General features: G+C 35.5%; 1 protein-coding gene across 7 annotated transcripts in view; it reads left to right on the top strand.

Moving 5' to 3' along the window:
- LOC124722841 (nuclear factor 1 X-type) overlaps positions 1-27,831 on the top strand; it is a 585,762-nt gene that overhangs the window by 546,216 nt on the left and 11,715 nt on the right. For 6 of the 7 annotated variants that reach the window (XM_047247961.1, XM_047247963.1, XM_047247965.1 and 3 more), the window contains one exon: positions 14,877-15,109. In XM_047247961.1, the coding sequence (XP_047103917.1) occupies positions 14,877-15,109 (233 nt within the window). Of the gene's footprint in view, positions 1-8,690; positions 11,713-14,876; positions 15,110-27,831 lie in introns of those variants that run through there. The other variant, XM_047247967.1, reaches the window with a different exon arrangement.

Raw genomic sequence — 27,831 nt, forward strand, 5'->3', positions numbered from 1 at the left:
CTCTCTCTTTCATAGAGGAATTACTTTTCTGTAGACTGTCCCAATGAATCGCAATCTGTCATCTGCACTTCCTACAACAAGTTTTATTCAATTGTTATAATTTAGATTGGTATCGGGCATCTTCCTAGATATTTTTTAATTGTTACTGTTTCTGGTAACTGATCATCATTCAGTTAACCAAATAACAGTGGGTCCTTTCTCTTATTTATGTACATGTTACATTCATTTATGTTTAGGCTCAATTGCCAGTCTCTTCACCAAATATCAGTCTTCCACAAGTCTTCCTTGTTGTGATTTTTCTCTATACAAAATTATTATCTTCAGACATTTATGGGGATTTTGATATTATTCACTAAATCATTTACGAACATTGTAAATAAGAATGACCCTATAATACCCCACTTGGCAATGATGAAAATTACTTTCACATCTGACAACTTCTTCATGCTAAAAATGACCTGTTGGGTTTGCTCTACTAGGAAATCCTGAAGCCTCTCACAAATCTGGTCGAGTAGTCCAAAAGCTTATATTTTGTTCACAAGTCAACAACGTGGAAATGTATCAAATGTGTTACAGAAATCAAGAAACATTGGCATCAACCTGGGTTCTATTATCTGCTGTCTTATGAATCTCATAAATGAATAAAGGAAACTGAATTTCACCAGACTTCCTGTATGCCAAATCCATGTTGATTCCTAAAAAGAAAATATTTGATCCTCAAAATGGTCATAAATGTCTTAAATATTGTTATTGACTATGTTTATAAAATGAATTATCTGTAGGCTTTCTGTTTGTTACTAAAGAAGATTATCTAGTTAGTATATATTACTAACTGTCTGGAATGCAAGATAAGGGTTTCTGTTAGATTAAAGGTTTAGTATCTTGCATGTCATTTGAGGTTCCAGAACCTTGTTCCTGTAATGGAATTTTTTAACACAGTCCTCTATTTTCTGTTCTGGACATAAACTATGGAGATTGTGGCAAAGAAAAGAAGGGAAGGGTAGTTGTACCAATAAAATTAGAACACCCTAGTTTGAATTGCAAAACATTATGATCTTCACAAGCAAAGGTCTGGATGAGGTCACTGAAAGTGCCAATAGAGTAATTTGATATGTTTGTTTCTATATTTCAGTATAAATAAAGTCTATATTCAAGTAGATATCAAGCTTAGAGTTCTTCTCTAACTGTTGTCCACAAATGTGTTATGTAAGTGTAGATTTTAGGTGTTAAAAAAAAAATTATGCATAACAAACTGTTCTGTCTGTTTCTGTCATTCAAACTTTGCTGGATAATGATCTTTGATCACAACCGGTTTCACATTAAAGAGTAATGTAAACAGCAGGGTATGGTTTGCTATAAAATGTCATTTCTATAGTTCATAAAATGTGTTATGAATCAGTGACATATGGTGAGCCCATCACATATTGTCCCAGTACTGTAATATATACATTTTTGTGGCTAGAACAACTGCTGATTTTCAGTGATCTACAGATTTTTGGTGAATTTGTTGGTTGTACCTTTGATATTTTTATCCTATCATGACACATGCTACATCTGTCTGATAACTGTATTATTATTTTTATTTTCATTTCAGTCCTAGCTTTCTGACACTGTTAGAGTGAATTCACTAAAACAGTGAAAAAGCATTCATGTCTTTCACAGCAAGCTTTTAACACATTACTTTGGCTTTATTAATGGAGGGATAAACACACACACACACACACACACACACACACACACACACACACATACACAGAGAGAGAGAGAGAGAGAGAGAGATATTTGGATTATTTTAAATCAAAAATAATACATGAATATTATGAAGAAAAACACTGCTTTTTTTAAAAGAAAAAATTATACTTAGACCATTGGTATTAACTACAGTTATCAGTTAATAAGTGCTGTTTTATAGTTATTCAGTTTCCGATGCAGTAGTGAAATATATCATTAGGCATATGTTTTTCTCCACAAGGTGTTTGATGATTTAAAGTATGAACTAGTTTCGGTCTAATTGTGTAAGAGTAGCAAATGATCGTAGCTATCTCCAGGAATGCTGACAATATTTTTCTTCAAAAGAGCTGAATATTGAGACATGACAAGTAAAACAATTGGATAAAGGTTTAGACTGTTGGTTGAGTTTATGTACCATACAGCTGACCAAGAGATTGTGAAAATTGTGAAATGTCCATTATTTCTTTTCCTTTTTCGCTAATATTATGAAGATTTTAAAAAATAAAAACTTTAACATAAATAAAATGTTGTTTGATCCAGAATAACCTTTATTGGAAATATTCAACTTAAAGCTCAAAACAATTTTGAGATGTGTTAAGAATAAAGGTAGTGAAAGTGAAAAAGCTTTGTTTTCCGTCTTGGATTCCCACCTCATTTTGTGCTTCATTAGTGTGAAGAATATTGTGTTAAAATATGAGTGGAAAGAGATCATCCTATGTCTTGAACAGTCCAGCTACATAAACTGATTGAATTTGATTAATTATTGTGTGAGCATTAAACATCTTTCTTTTACAATAAAGAGCTGGAGCCCTCAAAAATAATTTTTTATGCTCTGGTATTGATGAATGACTTCTTGGAAATTTGAGAAAATACTACAGAGCTGGTAGTAATAGTTATGTGTGGTTGGTTAAAGCTAGTTGTCAACATATGAGAAATTGTTTATTACTTTAATGACTTCATCAGAATGTAAAAGTTGTTAAATCCTTAAGAAATATTGTTCATTTAAATGTGCACCTCAACATATTTCTTTTAACCTTCATAAGTTCCAAATTATGTAGCTGTGTACTGGGTCCATTTCATGCTGTTAATAATCTGTCAGGATTCACAGCCTGGAACAATACCCATATCCAAAAATGCTTCCTGATTTTAAGATGTTGTATCAGTATAAAGTGAAGTAACATTTGCAAGAAAGATTAGTTTTGATCCTGGATCTATGAAAAAGTAAAAGTTCATTGTAATTCAACTCAGTTCAAACCAGTTTTTTTTTCAATATTTTAGAAGCTATATGTTATTAAAAATTATAAGAGTAATGGAAATTTGTGGATGGAGTACTGCATAAACAAAGAAAAGGCAACCACTCAACCTATAGCAGGTCAATGCATGGAGCACAGAAACACATGATTCACACAGGCTTTGGAGCACTAGCTCTTGTTCTAACAACAGTACACACACAAGCACACAGACACTGAAACACACACATCTGTGGCTTCCACAGCAGTCTTGCCATGGACGCTGGAGTGTACGTTTGAGTGTCTGTGTGGTTGTGAGCATGAATGTGTGTAGTGCTGCTAGGAAAAGAACTAGTGCTTGGTGTTTCTGTGCTCCGTGCATCGACCTGCTGGAAGTGAGTAGTTGCCTTTCCTTAATTTTACATGTTATTAAAAAGTGTGTTTTCTACTTGGAAGTTATTAAATTCTTCGGTTTTATTTATTGTAACAGGCAAAGCATCAAAAAGTATTTTGGGTAGGTAAAGTACACTTTTTTGCTAAAAGTGTTTTGTGTATGTGTGTCTCTCTGCAAGTCACCTTTGTTTCTTGTTCCGTAGTTATGAACCTCTTTGTTCAATGTTGAAAACTTTTGGTATGATTTCAGAAAGTGTGTGCATTCGCGCACACACACACACACACACACACACACACACACACACACACACACACACACACAGTCTTACACATATAAGCCCTGAAGTATCATTATATTAAATTAGTCATCATATAAATTATTTAAAGATGTGCCTGCAGACATTTTTCATGGGAAGGAGGGTATGGGCAAGACTGTAGAATTGCCATTTTTTATATAAATGAGTTGGTCAGTTTTCAGACATGTGCTACAGGAACAAAATATTATAGGTGACACAAAAACCTACTATACCCCAGAGAACTGTAGGTTATCTTCTCAGATTCTATTATTCCAAACTTTTGAAAAACATTTGACATGGTGCCCCACTGCAGGCTACTAACAAAGTTATGAGCATATGTAATAGGTTCCCAGATGTGTGAGTGGCTCAAAGGCTTCTTAAGTAGCACAACCCAGTACATTGTCCACATTGGCAAGTGTTCATCAGAGACAAGGATATTGTCAGGACTGCTTGAGGGAAATGTGATAGGACCACTGTTATTATCTATATAGGTAAATGATGTGGTGTAGATGATGAGCAGCAATCTGCAGCTTTTTGCTGATGATTCTGTGGTATATGGGAAAGTGTCATCATTGACTGACTCTTGGAGTATTTAGACAAAATTTTTAGTTGGTATGAAGAATGGCAGCTAGGTATAAATGTACCTAAATATAAGTTAGTACAGATGAGCATTTAAAACAAACTCGTGGTATTCAAATATAGCATTATTAGTCTGCTGCTTGACACAATTACATTGTTTAAATATCTGGGTGCAGTGGCGGCTGGTGCTCATTTACATTGGTGGGGCCTAGATAAAAAGTCAATAAGTTTTATAACAGAATTCCTCTGAATTGTTTGTTACATAACCTTCATTTATGTCACACTGCTCAAAACAGTAGAAAAATAGTAAATATGGTAATTATACAGTATTAAATATAGGCCTAATCCACAAATTACTGAGCTAATAATAAAGTACATACAGAACTGAACCCAATTTGTGTGTGTGTCATGTTTGTAATACTGTAGTTGGTTGATGTACACCCAACTGCTTGATTTCTAGCTTCTCTTCCATACTTATAAATTAAATGGCTTTTTTAACAAACAATCTACCTTATTAATTTTAAAATTATTGTAAGAATATTCGAGTTTCAATCACAGAACTCCAGAATATGGAACAGTACTGTGATGGACCTCTTTGATGTTTGCAACATTTCCCATTGATGAATGATAATGGGGGGAATGCAGGACTGAACATGTGAGACTTGGGTTATGTGTCAACAGAGCACTTAATTCATACAGCAGCTACCTACAGATAGCTCATATTCAGCAATGTAGATTTTACTGGTACTTTTCCACTGGCTTGTAGGATCTCAAAGATTGGCCACAGGGTCTTGAAGCAAATAATATGCTGTTTGACCAAAGACTTCCTATTCATACCGATTTCTGCCAACTGACGACTGGAGTTGATCTGTTTAAGCTAGACTGCTTCAAGGATAGAATATTAAGAGAATGGGAAATAGATCTCATGTATAACACACCATTTCATCTCATTTAAATTACCTGCCAGGAAAGCATTAAATGAGAGCTACATATGTAATTTTGAAAAATATGTAGCCAAAAAAATATGTGCCAAATATAACAGAACTATTGATATAGCAGAGTGGGTTAATGACGTAGCTGCCTTCAAATTTCAGTAGCAAGAGCTGATGAAGAACAATGACACAGATTTCCATGTGGATATTTTGAATTTGGTTTCGATGTATGGATTATGAGATGCTTATCCATGCATTAAAATAGCTTTGAGGATGTTTATGACAATTTCAATACATTTTTGGCAAATTAAATGTGATGATAAACTACTTACAGTAGAGTTTATGTTGTTCTCTACATACATAAATGATTTGGCAACAGGGTTGGCAGCAGTCTGTGGTTGTTTGCTGATGTTACTGTGGTGGAAGGTAAGGTGTCAAAGTTGAGTGACTGTAGAAAGATCCAAGACTGCTTAGACAAAATTTGTAGTTGGTGTGATAAATGGCAGCTAGCTCTAAATGTGGAAAAATCCAAGTTAATGTGATTGAGTAGGGAGAACAAACCTTTAATGTTTAGTTACAGCATTACTAATTTCCTGCTTGACACAATCAAGTCATTTAAATATGTCTATGTAATGTTGCAAAGCGATATGAAATGGAATGAGAATGTGAGAACTGTGGTATTAAAGGCAAATGGTCAACTTCAGTTTATTGGGAGAATTTTAGGAAAGAATGGTTTACCTGTAATGGAGACTGCATATAGGACACTGGTGTGACCTATTCTTGAGTACTGCTGAAGTGTTTGGGATCCCTACTGGGTCAAATTGAAGGAAGACATTGGAGCAATTCAGAGGTGGGCAGCTAGATTTGTTACCAGTAGGTTTGAACAACATGGAAGTATTACGGAGGTGCTTCAGGAATTCAAATGGGTATCCCTGAAGGGAATACAGTGTTCTTTTTGAGAAATGCTATTGAAAAAAATTGCAGAGCCAGCATTTGAAGCTGACTGCTGAACAATTCCATTGCTGCCAACATACATTGCACATAAGGATCACAAAGATAAGATTCAAGAAATTAGGGCTCATATGGAGGCATATAGAAGTCTTTTTTTCCTTGCTCTAGTTGCAAGTGGAATTGGAAAGGAATTGACTCATAGTGGTACATTGTACCCTCTGCCATGCACTGTACGGTGGCATCCAGAGTATCTATGTAGATGAGGATGTAGATCTAGAGACAGACTGTCATGTTCAGCTTTCTTGTTGATGGAATACAACACTGTCCCTAAATTTGACTTCAGTGACATATCAGTGCATTTGCTGTGCTCAAAGTGAGGAAATGGACAGTAAAATTACAGTAAGAACACAATTCCTGGAAATGAAGGTGTTCTCAACAGTTAAATATAGCCCTTTTTGTGTTTTTTTTAGTTCCTGTTAGTGACTCATATGTTGTTAACAGTTTCGTTCTTCATTGTACATCATGATAAAATCATTGTACAGTAGCCGCCGCAAACAATAAACATAGATTTTGTTTTACTTTCAATCCTTTAGGAAATGTTGTAAAATTTGTAGTTTATATCTACAGTGGTACATACAATTTGTTGTGTGTATAATTTTTCACCCAAATAGCTCATTCAAATAACATTTTTCAATAACACTTCATTTTTATGAAACCTACATTACAAATTATGAAATTTCCTATATCTGTGTAGAAAAAAGATAGTTTTTCTGGGGTGGGGAGGAGGGGGGGGGGGGCAGCTTAGGCAGTTCTGCAAGGGGCATAGCATCTCCTTAATAAGACTCTAGCTATGGGTCCAAGCCAGCAGCCCCTGAACATTGTGTAGATGAGCAGCCACGAGGGCAAGAAAGGGAGAGACAGCAGGGTTCACTGGGGGACAGGGGAAGGGGGGGGGGGGGGCTTGTATGTGTGAAATACTCCAACCAATGGGCCCACCCAAGCTGGCCTTTTGCTATGATATGGCGATGGCTGAAGTAGAATATTGGAAATGGCTTTGTCACTTTTAAGTTTGAAAATACGTTTTGCTGTACCTTTGTTTCCGCAGAAGATCACACCATATCTAAACAAGCTGTTCATATATGCATAATAGGCTCACAACAAAGCTCAGTGCTACAACTGTCCCATAGCATTCTTAGTAAACATCATCATTTACATAGCTGTTTTATTCAAAAATTCTAGATGATTTTCTCATCTCAAGTGTTCATCCATCCAATTGCCAAAAAATTTGGCATGTGCAACTTGTGTAATATTGCAATTCTCTAACTGAACTCTCATGATGCTTTTAACTTAAACTCTGTTATTACTGAAATTCATCTATACCATTTTTACTAATTTACATCCAACGTATTATCTCCAAACCACTCTCTGGCCTCATTTACTGTCATAGAGACTTTCTGCTGAATGTCGTCCTTAGTGCGTCCTTCCATTAAAATAATGTTGTCATTGGCAAATAAAAATGCATTTGCTCTCATCAAGTGGCTTGATAAATCACTGATATATACCAGGAATAAAAGAGGACTTAACTCAGAACCCTGGGCACTCCCATATCTAAATTTTTGTACTTGAAAGGTATTCCGTGTCTTTGTATTCTCTGTTTCTAGGAGAGATAGGAGTAGAACAAATTGTAGGTTAATCCCCAGACCACATTTCAATGTAGTTTCATAAGCAGTAAGTTATGCTTGATTAGATCAAATGCCTTGTATAAATATAAGAATTTGTATCTGACGCAGTTAGGACCACTCTCATGAAATGAAAGACTGCTGGTTCTGTTGATCTGTTCTTCCTAAACCCATTCTGATAATTAGTGATTATTTTATTTTTGTTCAGAAAATCAGCTCATCTTTTATACATTGCTCTTTTGATTACTTTATAAGAAAATGTGTCAATAGTGACATAGCAGAATATCAGTAGAACTGCATTGAATCCCTCTGCGAAATGTAGAAACAGCCCTTTTAACAAAAATTTTCTAACACTTTTTTATCTATGTGAATTTCTTTACTGTAGAAACCATTAAAAATATTATAGTTTTGCAACAAGTTGCTTGCTGTTGGACAACATTTTCTCTCTAAAAGAAATCCAGAATTGAAGACTACTTAGTTAAATTACCTACCTGAGAATACATTCTTATAACTTCTTTCATGCAGTGATATAATTTTGTTTGCATGCAGTGATACAATTTTGTCAGGTCATTAATCAGCTAAATTGATTTGTTATACATTGTAGCTTTTCTGAAATCAGTTTTGCAGTTTTATACATTTGAAACCATTGTGCTGATTTATTCTGTGAAATATATCCAGTATTTCAGAAGTATCTTCTACCTAATACTTTTTTCTGTATAAAATTTTAATGTATCCTGAGAGTTTAAGAGTCACTAATGTTTTGTTTATTATTTTATGCGTTATATTAAAGTTATGAAGAGAATAATTTTCTCTAGAATTTTAAAACATAATGTACCTACTAGAAATTTTTGCAAGAAATGTCATTTTAATTTTCTTTTACTCTTTCCATGAATTTTTCAGGTGGAATGAATTGACAAAACTTAGACACCTGTAATCAAGACATGAGGGATGTGATTTAAAGAAACCATGAGACAGACCTAAATGATATATTTTTTATCTGAGGCACCATTTCAAATGAAGTGACAGGGAAAGTTAATACTCATAGCGCACCAAGGACTAATGAATACCAAGAGCCCTCTGGTTTAGTGAAACAACTTGTGGGCAGACATTGTTGACAAATTCTCAAGTCAAAGAGCAATATTATATAAAAGCTGACTATAATGAATATATCATGTACATTTCATATATTCTGGAATCTCTCCACTATAAATCATAATCAACTTCACCAGCTAAAAGATTGGGACTTAATACTGTGAATAATGAGTCAACATGTTACTTAAATTCAGTTGAATAGTGTTCTACACACTACACATATGCCAGTTAATTTATTCTTTTCATTCATGTATACATATTCCTAAATGTGATTTCAGACTGCAAATATCAGTACTGGTGCAAAAGTAGTTACAGACTTTTGTGTAATTCTCCGGCATAAAACAACCAGGAAACAGCTTAGAGAAGTGTGAAACAACACATTTTTGATCAAGTTATAATCAAGGAATGTGCAGGACCCTTGCATGGAGTAATAATATATGTGATGGGTGACATTTGCACCCCAGATTAAAAATAAATGGAATTACTGTGTGTATGTATTTTGAATAGAAACCACACATTTCATGCACATGCAGTGAACAAAGGCCATAGAATTCCCATAGATTAAATAAATGAAGGTGTGCTATTCAGAATATTTGCACCATAACCTAGCATCTGGATGCAACATACCTGTTTCATTTATTAACAGATAATGATTTTTTGGCTATTTCAGAACGAAGTAGTGAAAATGTATTTCAGTTCACTTATGGAATATTTATTTGCCCTGGTCTGGGCATCATTAGCAGTCCTACAATACTTCAATAATGGTTTTGTAAAACTGCAGAAAAAATCATAATTATACCATAAAAACATATAAAACAAATATTGGGTCTTCTACCCATAAGCCCATTATACACTTGTATATTTGCTATCTTAAACAGCAAACAATCCACCATATCACAATCTTCTTAATATGTTTGTTACTTTAAACAATGAAACGAAATGTAGTGTTAATTGAGGGAATAACTCAGCTGCTGCTCTGTCACTGCCATTGTAAGCATAATGCTACACTGTGGGGACTTGATTGAACATAAATACACACTTTAAAGGCAATGTGCACCTTCTAGGTGTAATTCAGACAGGTCAGAGATAGGAAACTGTGATTACTTTTTACAACAGTTGCGTATAACTACAATTTAATAGTACCCAAAGTTCAAAAAATGTCTTGGATTTTTAATTCATAAGATGGGTCTGATTATACACAGTCCATATAATATTTCTCATTTGTTGTGTACTTAAGTGCTCCTCATTGTCTTTCTGACTAAAACTCTACTCTTGACTCACATTAGCAAACCATTACTGCCCATGTCATCAATCTACCATGTCCACAGTTTTCCCAATATATTAGTATCTGTCAGTTTTTCTTCTGCTGTATTTACAGAGTCAAATTGAAAAAAACTGTGATATTTATTTACTTTCTAGAATGTGTATTCAATGTAGCTGTGCAGTATTGTGTTTTATTGGCAGTTTTTGTACTGTTATCAAGATTTGACCATATAAGTCATTGTTTCAGTTTTAATGAGTTCAGTCATCTGTTGTTATTATGTTTTTGCTTTGTGCAAAAATCCTTGCATATTTTAAAATATTAATTCAATTAAAAGCTTAACTCAAAAGAGATTTATTTAATTTGTTTTCCACCAAACTGTGGAGCTGTAGTATTTCATAAATTACTTTATTTTTTCCCCCATGTACTCATGGTATCTAACTGTCCTCTTTTCCATATTTTCAAACAAAAGTAATAGGGTCCACTTTTGCAGATGTATATACAATTTCCTCCAATTATTTTGTATAATAGACTTTGTTGGTCTTGCAGATGTTCATTTTACAAACAAGAACTTGTATTATTATAAAACAAATGAACAATACTGTAATCAAGCCTGTCAGAAATTACCGTATAATCCTCCAATATATCCAAACCTTCAACATATCCCCATACTCCTAAGTTTGACTAGTTTTATATATAATCTTAACATAACCATTATGGATAACTTATTACATATGGAAACCTTAAATGTGAAATATAACTATGAAACAGAAACAGAACTATGAAATATGAAATAGAAGAGATTAGTTAGGCTGTATCCAAACTTTTCACAAATAATAATCCTCCATTACATCCAAACCTACAGCATGCACAGAGAAAATGATGGTCGTTCCCCTAATGTTATGTCTGAGTAGGTCTATGCTCGAAATTAATATAGCCATTATAGGTAACTTGGAATGACTGATTTACTGAAGACATTAGCTTCCCAAGAAAATTATCACAGTAACATTAATAGAGAAATATAATACAGGCTACCCAGAAATGAAATACAAAACAAACTTTTAAGATAACTGCTGACCTGAAGTTATCTACGTATTTACAACAACAATGATAAAACTTACACTGTAAATAGGCCTTCATGAAATGGAAATATTGACAACAAACCTAATAATAAATCATATGTTGAAATATGAACACAGTGAAAATTATAGAAGAAGTGGTGATACAGATGTGAGTATCATATGTATGTTAATAGGAACCTCAAAACAGTGAATTTCAGCTGTATGGAAAGTAGCTGAAGACGAAAATTTTCATCTTAGTTCAGATGTTATCAGCAGTCTTGCAACAGTTTTAATGTGCAGTTTGTGATCATTGTGAAAGAATGATCCTGCTATGAAAATGTTTCTGAGCTGAAATATAAAGATTTTCATATTCAGTTACTGTGGTACTAACTAACTAACCAACTAACTGTATGTGATTTTGTACTCTATACATTTGTAGTACATTTTTGCACTGGATAATTATCTTAGTTCACCTTTAATGTATATGTATATCTATATGTTATGTAATGCTGTGTAAATTTTGTGATGAAATATATCCATATATTTAAAAATCATAGTTTTTTTTCCTTTATTAATCCAGTCTTGTTCCATGTTTCAAGGTTCTGTAGCCAGAAATCTGACAAATTCTGTTTGTGAGTCCCCTTCCCAAACCCATTTCATTCAGAATTAACACTTTTATTATATAAAATCCTAATTTTTAATCATTTTATTATGAGCTTATTCAGTTTTTTATTTTCTGCAGCGCATAAATGTCCGGAAGTGGCACTGTATTGTTTAATATTAGGTGACAAACTAAATTAGATTAAAAATAGTACACTTAAAGGACATGTTATGGAACAAATAAACAAAATAAATTGCTCAAATTATATTTTTAATAAATATTTAGCTACTAATAATGGTTTTAAAATTATTTATGTCCCTGCATTTAACACATACCCAATAAGACACCATATGTAACTAAAAATTAAATGTAATGTATTTCATCAGGTTCATTCCACTTTTTAACATCTTTTTATATATGTATATACAAAATTTTATAGTGAATGTGTTCAGTAGATTTACACTGTATACATCATACATCTTGCATTAAAGAGCATTGATTGGTTTCGTTTCATTGAGATTTGTGCATTCCATGATATGTTATAAATTTATATACATATTTCAAGTGGTACCATGACTATCAATATGGCTATTTCTTGATCCTACTTTCATTTCAATTGAAAAAAATATACAGGACTTTCATCATTACTGTGATATCAATTAGTAGAACATTAGATGTAGGTGTATCAGCTGCTGTTTTTTCTGCCACAAACATTACTCCTATAGCACAATGAACTGTTTTAACTGTGCATATTAGTAATGACTAATAACAGTGCATTATTTCTGCACTTTTTCTTGTAAGTTATGGTTACTGACATTTCCCTTAATCACATGTGTGTCATTAGTAACACATTTATTGAACAGCTGTAGCCTGTAACCAAGATAAGTTGCTCCATCCTGGAAACTGTAAGTAAAGTGCTTCTAATGAGGAGACATGTTTTCAGCTCCTCCTGAATTATATATTTCAGTAGCTGGGCACCTTTTCAGTGCATAGTGCTTTTGGCGAAATATTCAACTTCCTTTAAAGGTATAGGTGCAGGTTAATAAGTCATTTCACTCTCTGCTGTTCATTTTTGATACTTTAATGTGAGGGAACCCTACCCCCTTTGCATTTGTAACTTTTCCACTTCTGTGTTTCCATTTTAATTGCTGGTGAACCTACTTTTATATTAATAGGTACTGATGTTTTCTGTCTCAGTGTCTGTACTTTAGCTAGTTATTCCAAATAGTGACAACATAAAATTATTTTACTTTGATTTTCAACACTTACCTGTATTTAAAAATGTATTAATAATTAGTTATTGACATGAAACAGAAAATTTAGTTTCTGCTTCTCCAATTTTGAAGGGCTTTCTGTATAATATAGATACTGTATGAATGCCATGAAGAAGGATAACTTTTGTGGCTATAGAATAAACCCATTAATATTTTTCTGTGTCATATAGTGCTATCATTGTTTTGAAGATTGTATCCCTAATTGTAACTGTAACACTCTGTTTCTCTCTTTTGTGACCTCTTAGTGGTCATTTATATGGAAATATATGTAGCTTTCTTGAACCCTCATTACTCTAACTTCTATTACTGCTGATTTATAGAGCTGATGTTCTCAAGAACAAAATATGATTATATGAATCCAAACAACCACTGGCAAATAATCATGGTTTTATCTAATTATAAAATATTTTAACCAAAAAAGTTTTGCTGTAGATAATGTAATCTAAATCTTAGGCAACACACTACTTCATACCTTTCCTCAATGCAGTTATTTACCTAATTTTACAAAACCTGATTTTTCAATTTATCTAGCCTCTTTCCATCCTTACAGACACCGTCTTACTTGTGTCTGCATATTCTTGTTAGAATATTTATCATCATAATATGCCACTTCTTTCTAATTTATGTGCATCACTCTGAATGGAGTGTTGGTTATTTGAAACATATTTGTTTCTGGATTAGAGAAACCATCACATTCAGAGCTGCAGATACCATTTCAAAGAGTAGATGATGTTGGTTCATGAGAAAAATGTCATCAGGCTGTTCCATGCTGTTCACAAATGTTTTTAAATAAATATTTTTAGTGTCAGCATGTGGTAATCTGATGAGAGTGGTCTGCAGTGCACATTATAATTCAGGAAAGTCTGCATATATCAACAGCTGGAGTGATAAGGAAAATGTCAATGTTACATAGTATTTACAGCTTGCAATAAAATGTGAAAGATTTTAATTAGGAAGATGTACCAAAGAAATGTATAGCCTTTACAACATACAGTTTGTATTCCGAACTATTTATAAGTTCTTATAGGTAGTAAAATCTGTTATTGTGTATATCTGTGATAAAGACTACATCAAAATAGCTGCTATCATTGCACAACATTTCCCATTTATTTTGTAATTTCCTTTTATCAGCCACTGTGTTGTGTGTTGTATTGGCAAATGAGAAGGAAAAATATTAACTCTGATATAAAGTGACTAATGAGGACTATTCATTGTGCTTAACTGAATTACATTTGTCTTATTTTTAAGCCCATTTGATTTAACTCAATACACACTTTGAAAAAGTGTAGTGTTGGAGTTATCTTAAAGTCACCTATTATGATTTACTGAAGTATCATTAGCCAGCAAATTTACATATTGGTAAATATCTCAGTCTAATTCAGTGCCAGGTTGTGGCACAATAAACTGCTCTTGCTCACTCATAACTATTATCCTTCAGATAAATATTATCTCTTCAGTACCTCTAAATTGCAATTTTTGATAATAACTGAATGCCTTCCAAAGATATTGCACTTGTGAGTAAGTGCTGCTACTAGCCTAACTATTAACATCCGAGCCATACAGGATTTGAAAGAGAAGACTAAATCATTGCTTGTCTATTTTTTCAAAATAAATTAAGGAAAGTCGAAGAAGAGGTTCATAGTATCTATTAGTGTTACTGTAATAACACTTTCTTCAATACAATGGGTTTCTAAAAGAAGACCAGTCACGGTCCATTTTAAATTAATTCTCTTACTTTATCATCAAAATACATTATCTGATAACATTTTTGAGTGTATGGAGATGTGATGCCTCCAGGTGAGCTGACAGTGACTTCAGCGAGCTCCCCACCATCGTCTGGGACCCCACCAATAGCAGAAGGTTCTCCAAGAGATGGCCGCACACCAGTCCAGGGAAATGCACTGAGTCCATCACCTCCTGTCAGCTCAGCAGCAGTTGATGTGGTCCCCACAAGCCGCACTGTTGTCAGCAGTCCATTCTCAGTCAGCCGTGAATATGCATTCACTCACATTCACACCCAACCAGGACAGGTTAGTTACAGTTAAATTTCTACACCCAAAACAGTCTCTGAGTTTAGTTGTATTTTTGCATATATCCATACTACTAGCAAATATGGTGTAGCATCATTAATGAGAATAAGCTCAGTATTTTATACAATATGTCATAAATTAAGTACTCATATGAGAAGAAATACAAATGAAAAATTCCTCCAGTCAAGATGTGCTGCTTAGTTTATCATGAACATCAAAGTTTTAAACAACAAAAACACACTAATTTGCAAATTAGTATTCTCTTGGAATCTATGTGATGGACAGAGTTGGCAGCTGAGGTGGCTATTGTGACCTTCAGTAAGTTTAGTCAGCATAGTGTTGCATGAACTGTTGACAACCTCTAGGTCGATGGCTGATAGGTGCTGCAAATGACAGTGGAGTGGATATTTCTCATGTCAGTACTGACAAGAGATATTCATAACCCTGATGGGGTGATGGCGGAAGGTAATTCAAACCTACAATACTGGATGGTATTGTATAATGAGCAGACACTCAGCTTTCAATGGAAAGAGTGTGGCTTCAGCTGCCAGACTGCAGTCAGCGCGCACGCGTGCGCGCGCGTGTGTGCGTGTGTGCGTGTGTGCGTGTGTGTGTGTGTGTGTGTGTGTGTGTGTGTGTGTGTCAATGACTCAACACTTCTGTTATTATGTGAGTGGTGTTCTTTATTTGTAGATTATTCACATTCTACTAGAATTTTCCAGTCTATGGTTTTTAAACGTAGCTTTGTAAGAGCCTACTAGTTCTTCATCCCTATTAAAAAACATGATCAGATAACATTTTTCATTTTGAAGAAATACTGAGGAATAACTTCCTGAGTCGAAACAAGGCCCCGGGAGTAGACAACATTCCATTAGAACTACTGACGGCCTTGGGAGAGCAAGTCCTGACAAAACTCTACCATCTGGTGAGCAAGATGTATGAGACAGGTGAAATACCCTCAGACTTCAAGAAGAATATAATAATTCCAATCCCAAAGAAAGCACGTGTTGACAGATGTGAAAATTACCGAACTATCGGTTTAATAAGTCACGGCTGCAAAATACTAATGCGAATTCTTTACAGACGAATGGAAAAACTAGTAGAAGCCAACCTTGGGGAAGATCAGTTTGGATTCCGTAGGAATATTGGAACACGTGAGGCAATACTGACTGTACAGCTTATCTTAGAAGCTAGATTAAGGAAAGGCAAACCTACATTTCTAGCATTTGTAGACTTAGAGAAAGCTTTTGACAATGTTGATTGGAATACTCTCTTTCAAATTCTGAAGGTGGCAGGGGTAAAATACAGGGAGCAAAAGGCTATTTACAATTTGTACAGAAAGCAGATGGCAGTTATAAGAGTCGAGGGGCATGAAAGGGAAGCAGTGGTTGGAAAGGGAGTGAGACAGGGTTGTAGCCTCTCCCCGATGTTATTCAATCTGTATATTGAGCGAGCAGTGAAGGAAACAAAAGAAAAATTTGGAGTAGGTATTAAAATTCATGGAGAAGAAATAAAAACTTTGAGGTTCGCCGATGACATTTTAATTCTGTCAGAGACAGCAAGGACTTGGAAGAGCAGTTGAGCAGAATGGATAGTGTCTTGAAGGGAGGATATAAGATAAACATCAACAAAAGCAAAACGAGGATAATGGAATGTAGTCAAATTAAGTCGGGTGATGTTGAGGGTATTAGATTAGGAAATGAGACACTTAAAGTAGTAAAGGAGTTTTGCTATTTGGGGAGCAAAATAACTGATGATGGTCGAAGTAGAGAGGATATAAAATGTAGACTGGCAATGGCAAGGAAAGCATTTCTGAAGAAGAGAAATTTGTTAACATCGAGTATAAATTTAAGTGTCAGGAAGTCGTTTCTGAAAGTATTTGTATGGAGTGAATCCATGTATGGAAGTGAAACATGGATGATAAATAGTTTAGACAAGAAGAGAATATAAGCTTTTGAAATGTGGTGCTACAGAAGAATGCTGAAGATTAGATGGGTAGATCACGTAACTAATGAGGAGGTGTTGAATAGGATTGGGGAGAAGAGAAGTTTGTGGCACAACTTGACTAGAAGAAGGGATCAGTTGGTAGGACATGTTCTGAGGCATCAAGGGATCACCAATTTAGTATTGGAGGGCAGCGTGGAGGGTAAAAATCGTAGAGGGAGACCAAGAGATGAATACACCAAGCAGATTCAGAAGGATGTAGGTTGCAGTAGGTACTGGGAGATGAAGAAGCTTGCGCAGGATAGAGTAGCATGGAGAGCTGCATCAAACCAGTCTCAGGACTGAAGACCACAACAACAACAACTTCTTTATTTGTAGATTATTCACATTCTACCAGAATTTTCCAGTCTGTGGTTTTTAAACGTAGCTTTGTAAGAGCCTACTAGTTCTTTATCCATATTAAAAAACATGATCAGATAACATTTTTCATTTTGAAGAAATACTGAGAAATAACTGCAAACCCATGGTGAATATATGAAGGTAGCAGTCAGCAGTGCTCTATCTCATTTCCGTTTGGTCTAAAAATAAGACATTAAATGAGGCAGTTGTAAGTTATTCCTTCACTCATTTCAGAAGGTTTTTGTAAGGGTCTGTTGTTATCATCTGGGTATTTGAAAGATAAATGAAGTGCTTTCAAGTTATAATGCCAACAACCTTGCCACAGTGGTAACACTGGTTCCCATCAGATCGTCCTTCTGTCGTGCTTTGCTGGCACTTGGATGGGTCACCGTGTGGGCCTGCCAAATGCTGGTGGCAAGCGGGATGCACTCAGCTCATGTGAGGCCAATTGAGGAGCTACTTGATGGACAAGTAGTGACATTGGCTATGAAGTTTGTTCAAGTTATAACACCTCTGATTTTTTTTCTCACAAACTAATCATGCAAAAAAGGTGAAGCGTTTGTGACTTCTCGACATAATCTCCCTGCAGCTATATACATTTTTCACATCAATGCAATTTTTCCATGTGCCTACAAACACTTCCTTAGGAGTCTGGTTTGACCTCTGGAAAAGGAGCATGGCTAGTGAATGTACAACCATAGAGAGTGTCTTTCATCAATTGAATCAGCCAAAAGTCACTAGTTGCCAGGCCAGGTGAGCAAGGAAAATGAGAAATCACTTCGAAGTTGTTGTTATGAAGAAACTGCAGTAATACGTTGACTGGTGCCATATTTCCATGCTCTTTTATGTTCTTTATACCTTATTTCAAAAGTTCTGCTGCAGGTCTGCTGATTGTAATAAGGTATTGGCATAAAAAACATAAAATAGCTTGGACATATGGCACCAGGCATTCAACATTTGCAGAACACATCTGACAAGAAAAACACCACCCCACCACAACAGAAACAGACATGAAAATCTCTGTAAGTCTACCTTTATACTGGACGGTTGCGGGACCTTGGCTATTCAATATAAAATGTCAAATCAAAACACCTTCATCGGTCTAAATTTTCTGTCTTACTTTATGTTTGTTTACATTTGTCACCAGTTTCAGAGTTACATTATGCTATCTTCAGACCCCCAGACCAATGTGTAGGAAGAATCCCACCTCTTTTAAAATCAAAATAGAGGCCAGCATAAAGTCTGTATCTGTAGACATCTTTTAACAATGTGATCCATTCAATCATCGCCTGCAGACTGCCCACTCTACATCACGCACCTGTACCATAGTGAAGCAATAATTTACAAAAACGAAGTTTGCACATTAGCTTGCAGATGATGATCGAAGGGATTACTTTGTTAAAAGAAATATATGGATACCACCAGCTGTATGCTGACCCCTATTTTAATTGTATAAAATGTAGGATTCTTCCTACACATTGGATAGGGAGTCTGAAGATGGCATAATATAATGCTAAAACTGGTAGAAAAAGTGAAATAAAACTAGAAATTTAGACTGCTGAAATTTTTTCATTTGCCATTTTAGACAAGAAAATTGTCAGATACAGAAATAAGAAACATCTCCAAACTCAACAAGAGAACTTCCAAATCCAAAAAGGCAATAATAGAAAAGAAACATGTAATAAATTACCAAACAAACATCAGTAACCAAACGTTATTCAAAATAATAAAAAATGTAGTAGATAAAGATTAACCCCCCTAGTTACCACAAAACAGTATCATATAAACAAGGCTATATCAACACCCTCTATCACACTGAGAGAAACAGCAGCCACTTTTCTTACCACTAAAACTAAACAAAATCCAAACGCATTCCAAACATCAAAACAAAGTGCACAAAATGGTGAGATGGCAGTGGTTCTTCACAATACAAAAATGGGAATATAGTTAGCGTTAGTGAAAAGTTCTGCATGCTAAAATCAACCACATATATGCAGAAGACTGTGAAGAATGGCATAAGAAACAAAACAAAAACATGAGTAATGATAATTATTAATACTGTTTATAGTAGTAAGCTATGGCATGAGAACTCTTCATGCTCCTAACAAACCAGAATTATAAGAAAAACTATATTGTTACAGTGACCACCGTAGATTCTTTAAAAGAAAAGTGAAACGCATTTTGTTAAAATTAGACTTCATTACACTTGCAGAAGATTGTATTTAACCTATATGACTTGTATGATGTTGTTGTTGTTGTGGTCTTCAGTCCCGAGACTGGTTTGATGCAGCTCTCCATGCTACTGTATCCTGTGCAAGCTTTTTCATCTCCCAGTACCTACTGCAACCTACATCCTTCTGAATCTGCTTAGTGTATTCATCTCTTGGTCTCCCTCTACGATTTTTACCCTCCACGCTGCCCTCCAATACTAAATTGGTGATCCCTTGATGCCTCAGAACATGTCCTATCAACCGATCCCTTCTTCTGGTCAAGTTGTGCCACAAACTTCTCTCCTCCCCAATCCTATTCAATACCTCCTCATTAGTTATGTGATCTACCCATCTAATCTTCAGCATTCTTCTGTAGCACCACATTTCGAAAGCTTCTATTCTCTTCTTGTCCAAACTATTTATCGTCCATGTTTCACTTCCATACATGGCTACACTCCATACGAATACTTTCAGAAATGACTTCCTGACACTTAAATCAATACTGGATGTTAACAAATTTCTCTTCTTCAGAAATGCTTTCCTTGCCATTGCCAGCCTACATTTTATATCCTCTCTACTTCGACCATCATCAGTTATTTTGCTCCCCAAATAGCAAAACTCCTTTACTACTTTAAGTGCCTCATTTCCTAATCTAATTCCCTCAGCATCATCCAACTTAATTAGACTACATTCCATTATCCTCGTTTTGCTTTTGTTGATGTTCATCTTATATCCTCCTTTCAAGACACTGTCCATTCCATTCAACTGCTCTTCCAAGTCCTTTACTGTCTCTGACAGAATTACAATGTCATCGGCGAACCTCAAAGTTTTTATTTCTTCTCCATGAATTTTAATACCTACCCCGAATTTTTCTTTTGTTTCCTTTACTGCTTGCTCAATATACAGATTGAACAACATCGGGGAGAGGCTACAACCCTGTCTTACTCCCTTCCCAACCACTGCTTCCCTTTCATGTCCCTCGACTCTTATAACTGCCATCTGGTTTCTGTACAAATTGTAAATAGCCTTTCGCTCCCTGTATTTTACCCCTGCCACCTTTAGAATTTGAAAGAGAGTATTCCAGTCAACATTGTCAAAAGCTTTCTCTAAGTCTACAAATGCTAGAAACGTAGGTTTGCTTTTCCTTAATCTTTCTTCTAAGATAAGTCGTAAGGTCAGTATTGCCTCACGTGTTCCAGTGTTTCTACGGAATCCAAACTGATCTTCCCCGAGGTTGGCTTCTACTAGTTTTTCCATTCGTCTGTAAAGAATTCGTGTTAGTATTTTGCAGATGTGACTTATTAAGCTGATAGTTCGGTAATTTTCACATCTGTCAACACGTGCTTTCTTTGGGATTGGAATTATTATATTCTTCTTGAAGTCTGAGGGTATTTCGCCTGTTTCATACATCTTGCTCACCAGATGGTAGAGTTTTGTCAGGACTGGCTCTCCCACGGCAGTCAGTAGTTCCAATGGAATATTGTCTACTCCGGGGGCCTTGTTTCGACTCAGGTCTTTCAGTGCTCTGTCAAACTCTTCACGCAGTATCGTATCTCCCATTTCATCTTCATCTACATCCTCTTCCATTTCCATAATATTGTCCTCAAGTACATCGCCCTTGTATAGACCCTCTGTATACTCCTTCCACCTTTCTGCTTTCCCTTCTTTGCTTAGAACTGGGTTTCCATCTGAGCTCTTGATATTCATACAAGTCGTTCTCTTATCTCCAAAGGTCTCTTTAATTTTCCTGTAGGCGGTATCTATCTTACCCCTAGTGAGATAGGCCTCTACATCCTTACATTTGTCCTCTAGCCATCCCTGCTTAGCCATTTTGCACTTCCTGTCGATCTCATTTTTGAGACGTTTGTATTCCTTTTTGCCTGTTTCACTTACTGCATTTTTATATTTTCTCCTTTCATCAATTAAATTCAATATTTCTTCTGTTACCCAAGGATTTCTACTAGCCCTCGTCTTTTTACCTACTTGATCCTCTGTTGCCTTCACTACTTCATCCCTCAAAGCTACCCATTCTTCTTCTACTGTATTTATTTCCCCCATTCCTGTCAATTGCTCCCTTATGCTCTCCCTGAATCTCTGTACAACCTCTGGTTCTTTTAGTTTATCCAGGTCCCATCTCCTTAAATTCCCACCTTTTTGCAGTTTCTTCAGTTTTAATCTACAGGTCATAACCAATAGATTGTGGTCAGAGTCCACATCTGCCCCTGGAAATGTCTTACAATTTAAAACCTGGTTCCTAAATCTCTGTCTTACCATTATATAATCTATCTGATACCTTTTAGTATCGCCAGGGTTCTTCCATGTATACAACCTTCTTTCATGATTCTTAAACCAAGTGTTAGTTATGATTATGTTGTGCTCTGTGCAAAATTCGACCAGGCGGCTTCCTCTTTCATTTCTGTCCCCCAATCCATATTCACCTACTATGTTTCCTTCTCTCCCTTTTCCTACACTCGAATTCCAGTCACCCATGACTATTAAATTTTCGTCTCCCTTCACAATCTGAATAATTTCTTTTATTTCATCATACATTTCTTCAATTTCTTCGTCATCTGCAGAGCTAGTTGGCATATAAACTTGTACTACTGTAGTAGGCGTGGGCTTCGTATCTATCTTGGTCACAATAATGCGTTCACTATGCTGTTTGTAGTAGCTTACCCGCATTCCTATTTTCCTATTCATTATTAAACCTACTCCTGCATTACCCCTATTTGATTTTGTGTTTATAACCCTGTAGTCACCTGACCAGAAGTCTTGTTCCTCCTGCCACCGAACTTCACTAATTCCCACTATATCTAACTTCAACCTATCCATTTCCCTTTTTAAATTTTCTAACCTACCTGCCCGATTAAGGGATCTGACATTCCACGCTCCGATCCTTAGAATGCCAGTTTTCTTTCTCCTGATAACGACATCCTCTTGAGTAGTCCCCGCCTGGAGATCCGAATGGGGGACTATTTTACCTCCGGAATATTTTACCCAAGAGGACGCCATCATCATGTAATCATACAGTAAAGCTGCATGCCCTCGGGAAAAATTACGTCTGTAGTTTCCCCTTGCTTTCAGCCGTTCGCAGTACCAGCACAGCAAGGCCGTTTTGGTTATTGTTACAAGGCCAGATCAGTCAACCATCCAGACTGTTGCCCTTGCAACTACTGAAAAGGCTGCTGCCCCTCTTCAGGAGCCACACGTTTGTCTGGCCTCTCAACAGATACCCCTCCGTTGTGGTTGCACCTACGGTACGGCTATCTGTATCGCTGAGGCACGCAAGCCTCCCCACCAACGGCAAGGTCCATGGTTCATGGGGGGTTGTATGATGTGACTGCAGAAAAAAAGAAGCCAGGAAACAAAGAAGACAACATGTATTGCCTAGCAGCATGTCACATGCACAGGCTGGTGCCTGGTGATCATCCATCAGCATCATGGTATCCACCTGTGGGGCTCTTTTCCCATTTTTAGGTCTTCATGCAATATTGTGTGCCCAGATTCCATAAAAATGCCAACTTTGGAGGCTATGCATTCCACATTCATCTAATGATCCTCCAAAACAACTTTTTCCACTCACTCTATCATGTTATCAGACAGGCTGGTGCTAGACCGAGATCGTCTTGATTTGTTATCCCACAATATTCTAGCTTCTTTTAGCTGTCACACCTATGAACATACATTAGACACAGCCATGCATGTATCACTCGTCTAGAAATGAATTTCTCATTGGTGTCACGCCATGCAAATGCGGAAAATGAAAACATCACCATTTTACAGTAGTCAATCTTGCCACTGCAAATAAAGTTGTGTGTGCTGTGCTCTGCCACACATTCACAACAAGTTCACACACATTTTAAACTAAACCTCTTGTTTCTGTGTGCTTCCAGTCCTGAGGGGAAAAAAAGAGGTGTCATAACTTGAATGCACCTCGTAAGGTTGTTTTGTGTTATCATTGTCCTAAGAAACAAGTCATAAACTGGTGACTGCCAGTATATTGCAGGTATATGTTGCCAAAGATGTGTAATGGAACTAGCACATAAGGACAGTAGTAGAAAATGTGAATGGCTGATTTGCTTTATTGGGAGAATTTTAGGAAAATGAGCTTTGACTGTAAAGGAGACCTTGTATAGAACACTAGTGCAACCTAGTCTTGAGTACTGCTTGAGTGTCTGGGATCCCCACCAGGTCAAACTAATGGAAGGCACTGAAGCAGTTCAGAGGCAGGCTGCTAGATTTGTTACAGACACTATTGATCAAATTTAGAGAACCAGCATTTGAATCTGACTATAGAATGAGGAGGTATATATATAGTTGTTTTTGCCTCACTCCATTTGCAAGTGGTCCATGAAAAGAAATTATTAGTAGTGATACGAGGTACCATCTGTCACACATCATATGGTAGCTTGTGGAGTATGTATGTAGATGTAGATGTAGACGTGAGTAATTCTCATGTTGAAAGTCATATTGCAATAATAATCAATATTAATGGAATGTGTATTGTGTTGCAGAAAAAGATGTAACACATTATAGATAGAAATCAGTGAACTGAAATATAATGAATTAAAATATTTATATGCAGGTTTATAATTTTTTATTAATAATTTCAACTACTGATGTAAAATCAACTTGCTACATTTTAGAATTATTTTCATTATAATTTGTTCTAAGAATATTGAGAATTAACTACACTCACCAATCACTGGAGGCAATTAATTTTAGTCTGTTGAAAACAGAGCAGCAACTTTAAGAAATTTCATAGTTTGTGATCTACTGCCAACATATGTAACCCTCATTTGCTAAAAGTACCTTCTCATGTGAATCAAAACTTCTGCAAACAGCAGTCTCTGATCATCATTCATTAATATGCTGTATCTACAAAATGGGGCTCTAAAACAGAAGACAGGAGGGAAATCAGGACTGTCAGTCTATAAAATATGAACTTTTTGAAGTAACACTGAGGATAGAAGATTTGACTGAAACAATGCAAACACAAGGCACAAATTAGAAGTATGATGATTTCTTAACAAACTAATGCATCATTTTCATGCAGTCTGCCCCAAAACGACCTGTCAGAAAAAGCAGGGTCACCATACGCAATTTATTACCAAAGAAATAATTGAACTCAAGACTAGAGTGAAGGAACTCAGACAAACAGGAAAGATGGAGGTATTTAAACAGTATCAGAAGAAGTACAGGAAATTTATAAGAGAAGCAATAAATAGAGACATAGCAAATTCAGATCATAAAAGTAAAACAGCATGGGGCCAAATCAACACTGATATATGTAGTCAAAAGTGTAAATAGGCACCAACAGAAATTTTAGTAAACTGATGATATTGAGAACACCAAAATTACAGATGGAACAAAAATTTCGTTTACACTCAATGACAGTTTGATAGATGCTGAATAAAATTTAGTGTGTGAAAGAAGCCATCATGGGTCATAGAATCCTAGTTCACTTGGACAACCGTCCGACTCAGTGTTCTGGAACCAGTGACAAAACTAGAACTCCTACAAACAATTCAGAAACTAAAGTACAAGAAATCTGCAGGAGATGGTGCTCTATCAGACTGACTGTTAAAGTATTATTGAACCTTTTTTGTAAATAGCAAACTGCTCACTCAGAGAAGCGTATCCAGAAAAATTAAAAATAAGCAAAGTGTTACCAATAAACAAGGAAGGTGACAAATATGACACAAATAACTACAGACCACTATCTTTAATCCCTATTTTCTGAAAATACTAGAGATATTTATGCAAAGTAGGTTGATTTTATTTCTAGAAAAACATCCTGATTCCTGAACAACATGGTTTCCAAAAAGGGAAATCTGCAGAAACAACTATCTCAAGCCTACCAGAATCTTTTACAGATGCATTAGACAAAAGAAACTTGGTAACTGCTATGCTTCTGGATTGTCTCAAGCATTTGACACAACCACCTACACAGCACTAATTAAAAAACTTGAAAGCAATGGTATGCATGGACAAACCATGCAATGGATGAAATTGTATGTTATTAGCAAAAAGCAGTATGTTACTACATAAAGTAGATGCAGATCTGAGGTCAAAGATATTATGTATGGTGTACATCAAGGATCTTTACTTAGTCCAATTTTGTTCAACTTATTTATGAATGGTATTGACGTCAGAGAGAAGAATCAAAAAATAATGTATGTTAGTGATATTACATTAGTCAGTGTAGAAGAAAATGTGGAAATGTTTGAAAAAGATGTTTTTATTTCAACAAATAACACAGTACTGTGCCCCATACAAAATGATTTAGCCTCATTATAAATTTAAAGAAGATAATGTTCATGATGTTCATGACTAGAAAAGGAAGAACACATACATGTACTCATAGATGAAGCAAGACTGGAAGAAGATACCTCCATAAATTTTTTGGGGCACAACATTTGACAATAAGCTCTAATGAAGACAGCATAAAAACAATGTCTGCCATACACGGTAATATTTATTATGGTAACAAACAAATTCTGTATGCAGTGTACCATGCTTGTTCTGAACTACACTTGCATTATGGAATAAATGTTTGGAGAAACTACAGTAGTAATAATTCAAAAAGAATTTTTGTAGCACAGAAAAAGCCATTAGGACCACCTGGGTAAAACCTGACTCATTCAGAACCATCTTCCATTATCTAAAAATATTGACATTTCCATCCACATGCATATGAATAACAATAATTTTATTAATAAAAGAGAATGCTAGAAAAGAATGCAAGTCTTCGTTCAGATGACATAAGAAAAAAAGTGAGCTGAGAAGTGTATCACACCGACTGAGAGCTGTTGAAAAAGGTCCTTTATACCCAAGTGTACAACCGGTAAAGCATCTTCCTAAGTGTCTGCAGGACAACATGAGTGAAAATAAATTACAGGAGCTTCTAAAGGATTATTTACTGGAAAAAGACTTTTGTGCTGTAAAGGAGTATATGTGTAAATAATAAGAAACGTTGTTTTACCTGTATTATGTACTACAATCACTTGAATATATTGTATAAATTATAAAATATTATGAAAAGGATAGTTGCTACTCACCATACAGTAGAGATGCTGAGTCGCATATAGGCACAACAAAAAGACTGTTAGAAAATGAGCTTTCAGCCATCAAGGCCTTTCATGAAAATAGACAAAACACACACACACACACACACACACACACACACACACACACACACACAAGTGCAACTCAAACACACATGACCACAGTCTCTGGCAGCTGAAGCCAGTCTGGCTTCAGCTGCCACAGACTGTGGTCATGTGTGTGAGTTGACTCGGCATCTCCACTGATTGGTAAGTAGCAGCTATCCTTTTCATAATATTGTTACATTCCATCCAGAATTTTCCTTTGTTTGACTCTCTATGAATCGTATGTTTTTGTATGTCTGTTCTGTTGTCACCAGAGATAAGGAGTATGGAAATAACTTTAAGACCTAAATATTAATCAAGAGAAAAATGTATGCAACTTGACTACCATTATTGCCAATTTGACATTTTATATTGTAATATAGTCTAAATATTTTAAGACATTAGACTAATTGAGTCTTCTGCTCAAAATATATGAATTAATCTGTGACCCACACACTTTACAATTTTGAAGAATATCAAATGATAAAACAGTTTTGTTATGGACCACTGTGTATTAATGCTACTTTTTGTATCAATCAGAATAGTCCATGCATTATATCCTTATGAATTTCATGATTACTTTTAAACATGGCAACCTTTTTTTATTATGTAGGGATATTTCTTAACACTGAATTTAAAATTCGTATGACTACAGCTTTCTGTAATGGATGAATTATTCTGATTGAGTTTGCTACAACATTTTTTAAAGGAACTATCCCTGCGTTTGGATGACAAACCTCCAATTGACCAAAAAAGTCCTGTTCCCGTCACTGTAATATTAGCTATTTTCTTAACTATAGTTTATTGAACAATCTGTTGATCTCCAGGGAAAAATCTCTTGTATACTGTATGATACAATTAGTGCTATTACTTTCCATGTTCTGTTTGTTGCAGGACAGAAAGATTTGACCCTAGATTGTGCATTTGCCTTATATTTTGAAGTGGAATTAGCATTTAAAATTGTTGAATGAACATCAAGTGAAATTTCTTGGTGTAAAAATTGTTCAAAATCATATTT

This window comes from Schistocerca piceifrons, chromosome X (genome assembly GCF_021461385.2).
Source record: "Schistocerca piceifrons isolate TAMUIC-IGC-003096 chromosome X, iqSchPice1.1, whole genome shotgun sequence".
NCBI classification, from domain to species: domain Eukaryota; kingdom Metazoa; phylum Arthropoda; class Insecta; order Orthoptera; family Acrididae; genus Schistocerca; species Schistocerca piceifrons.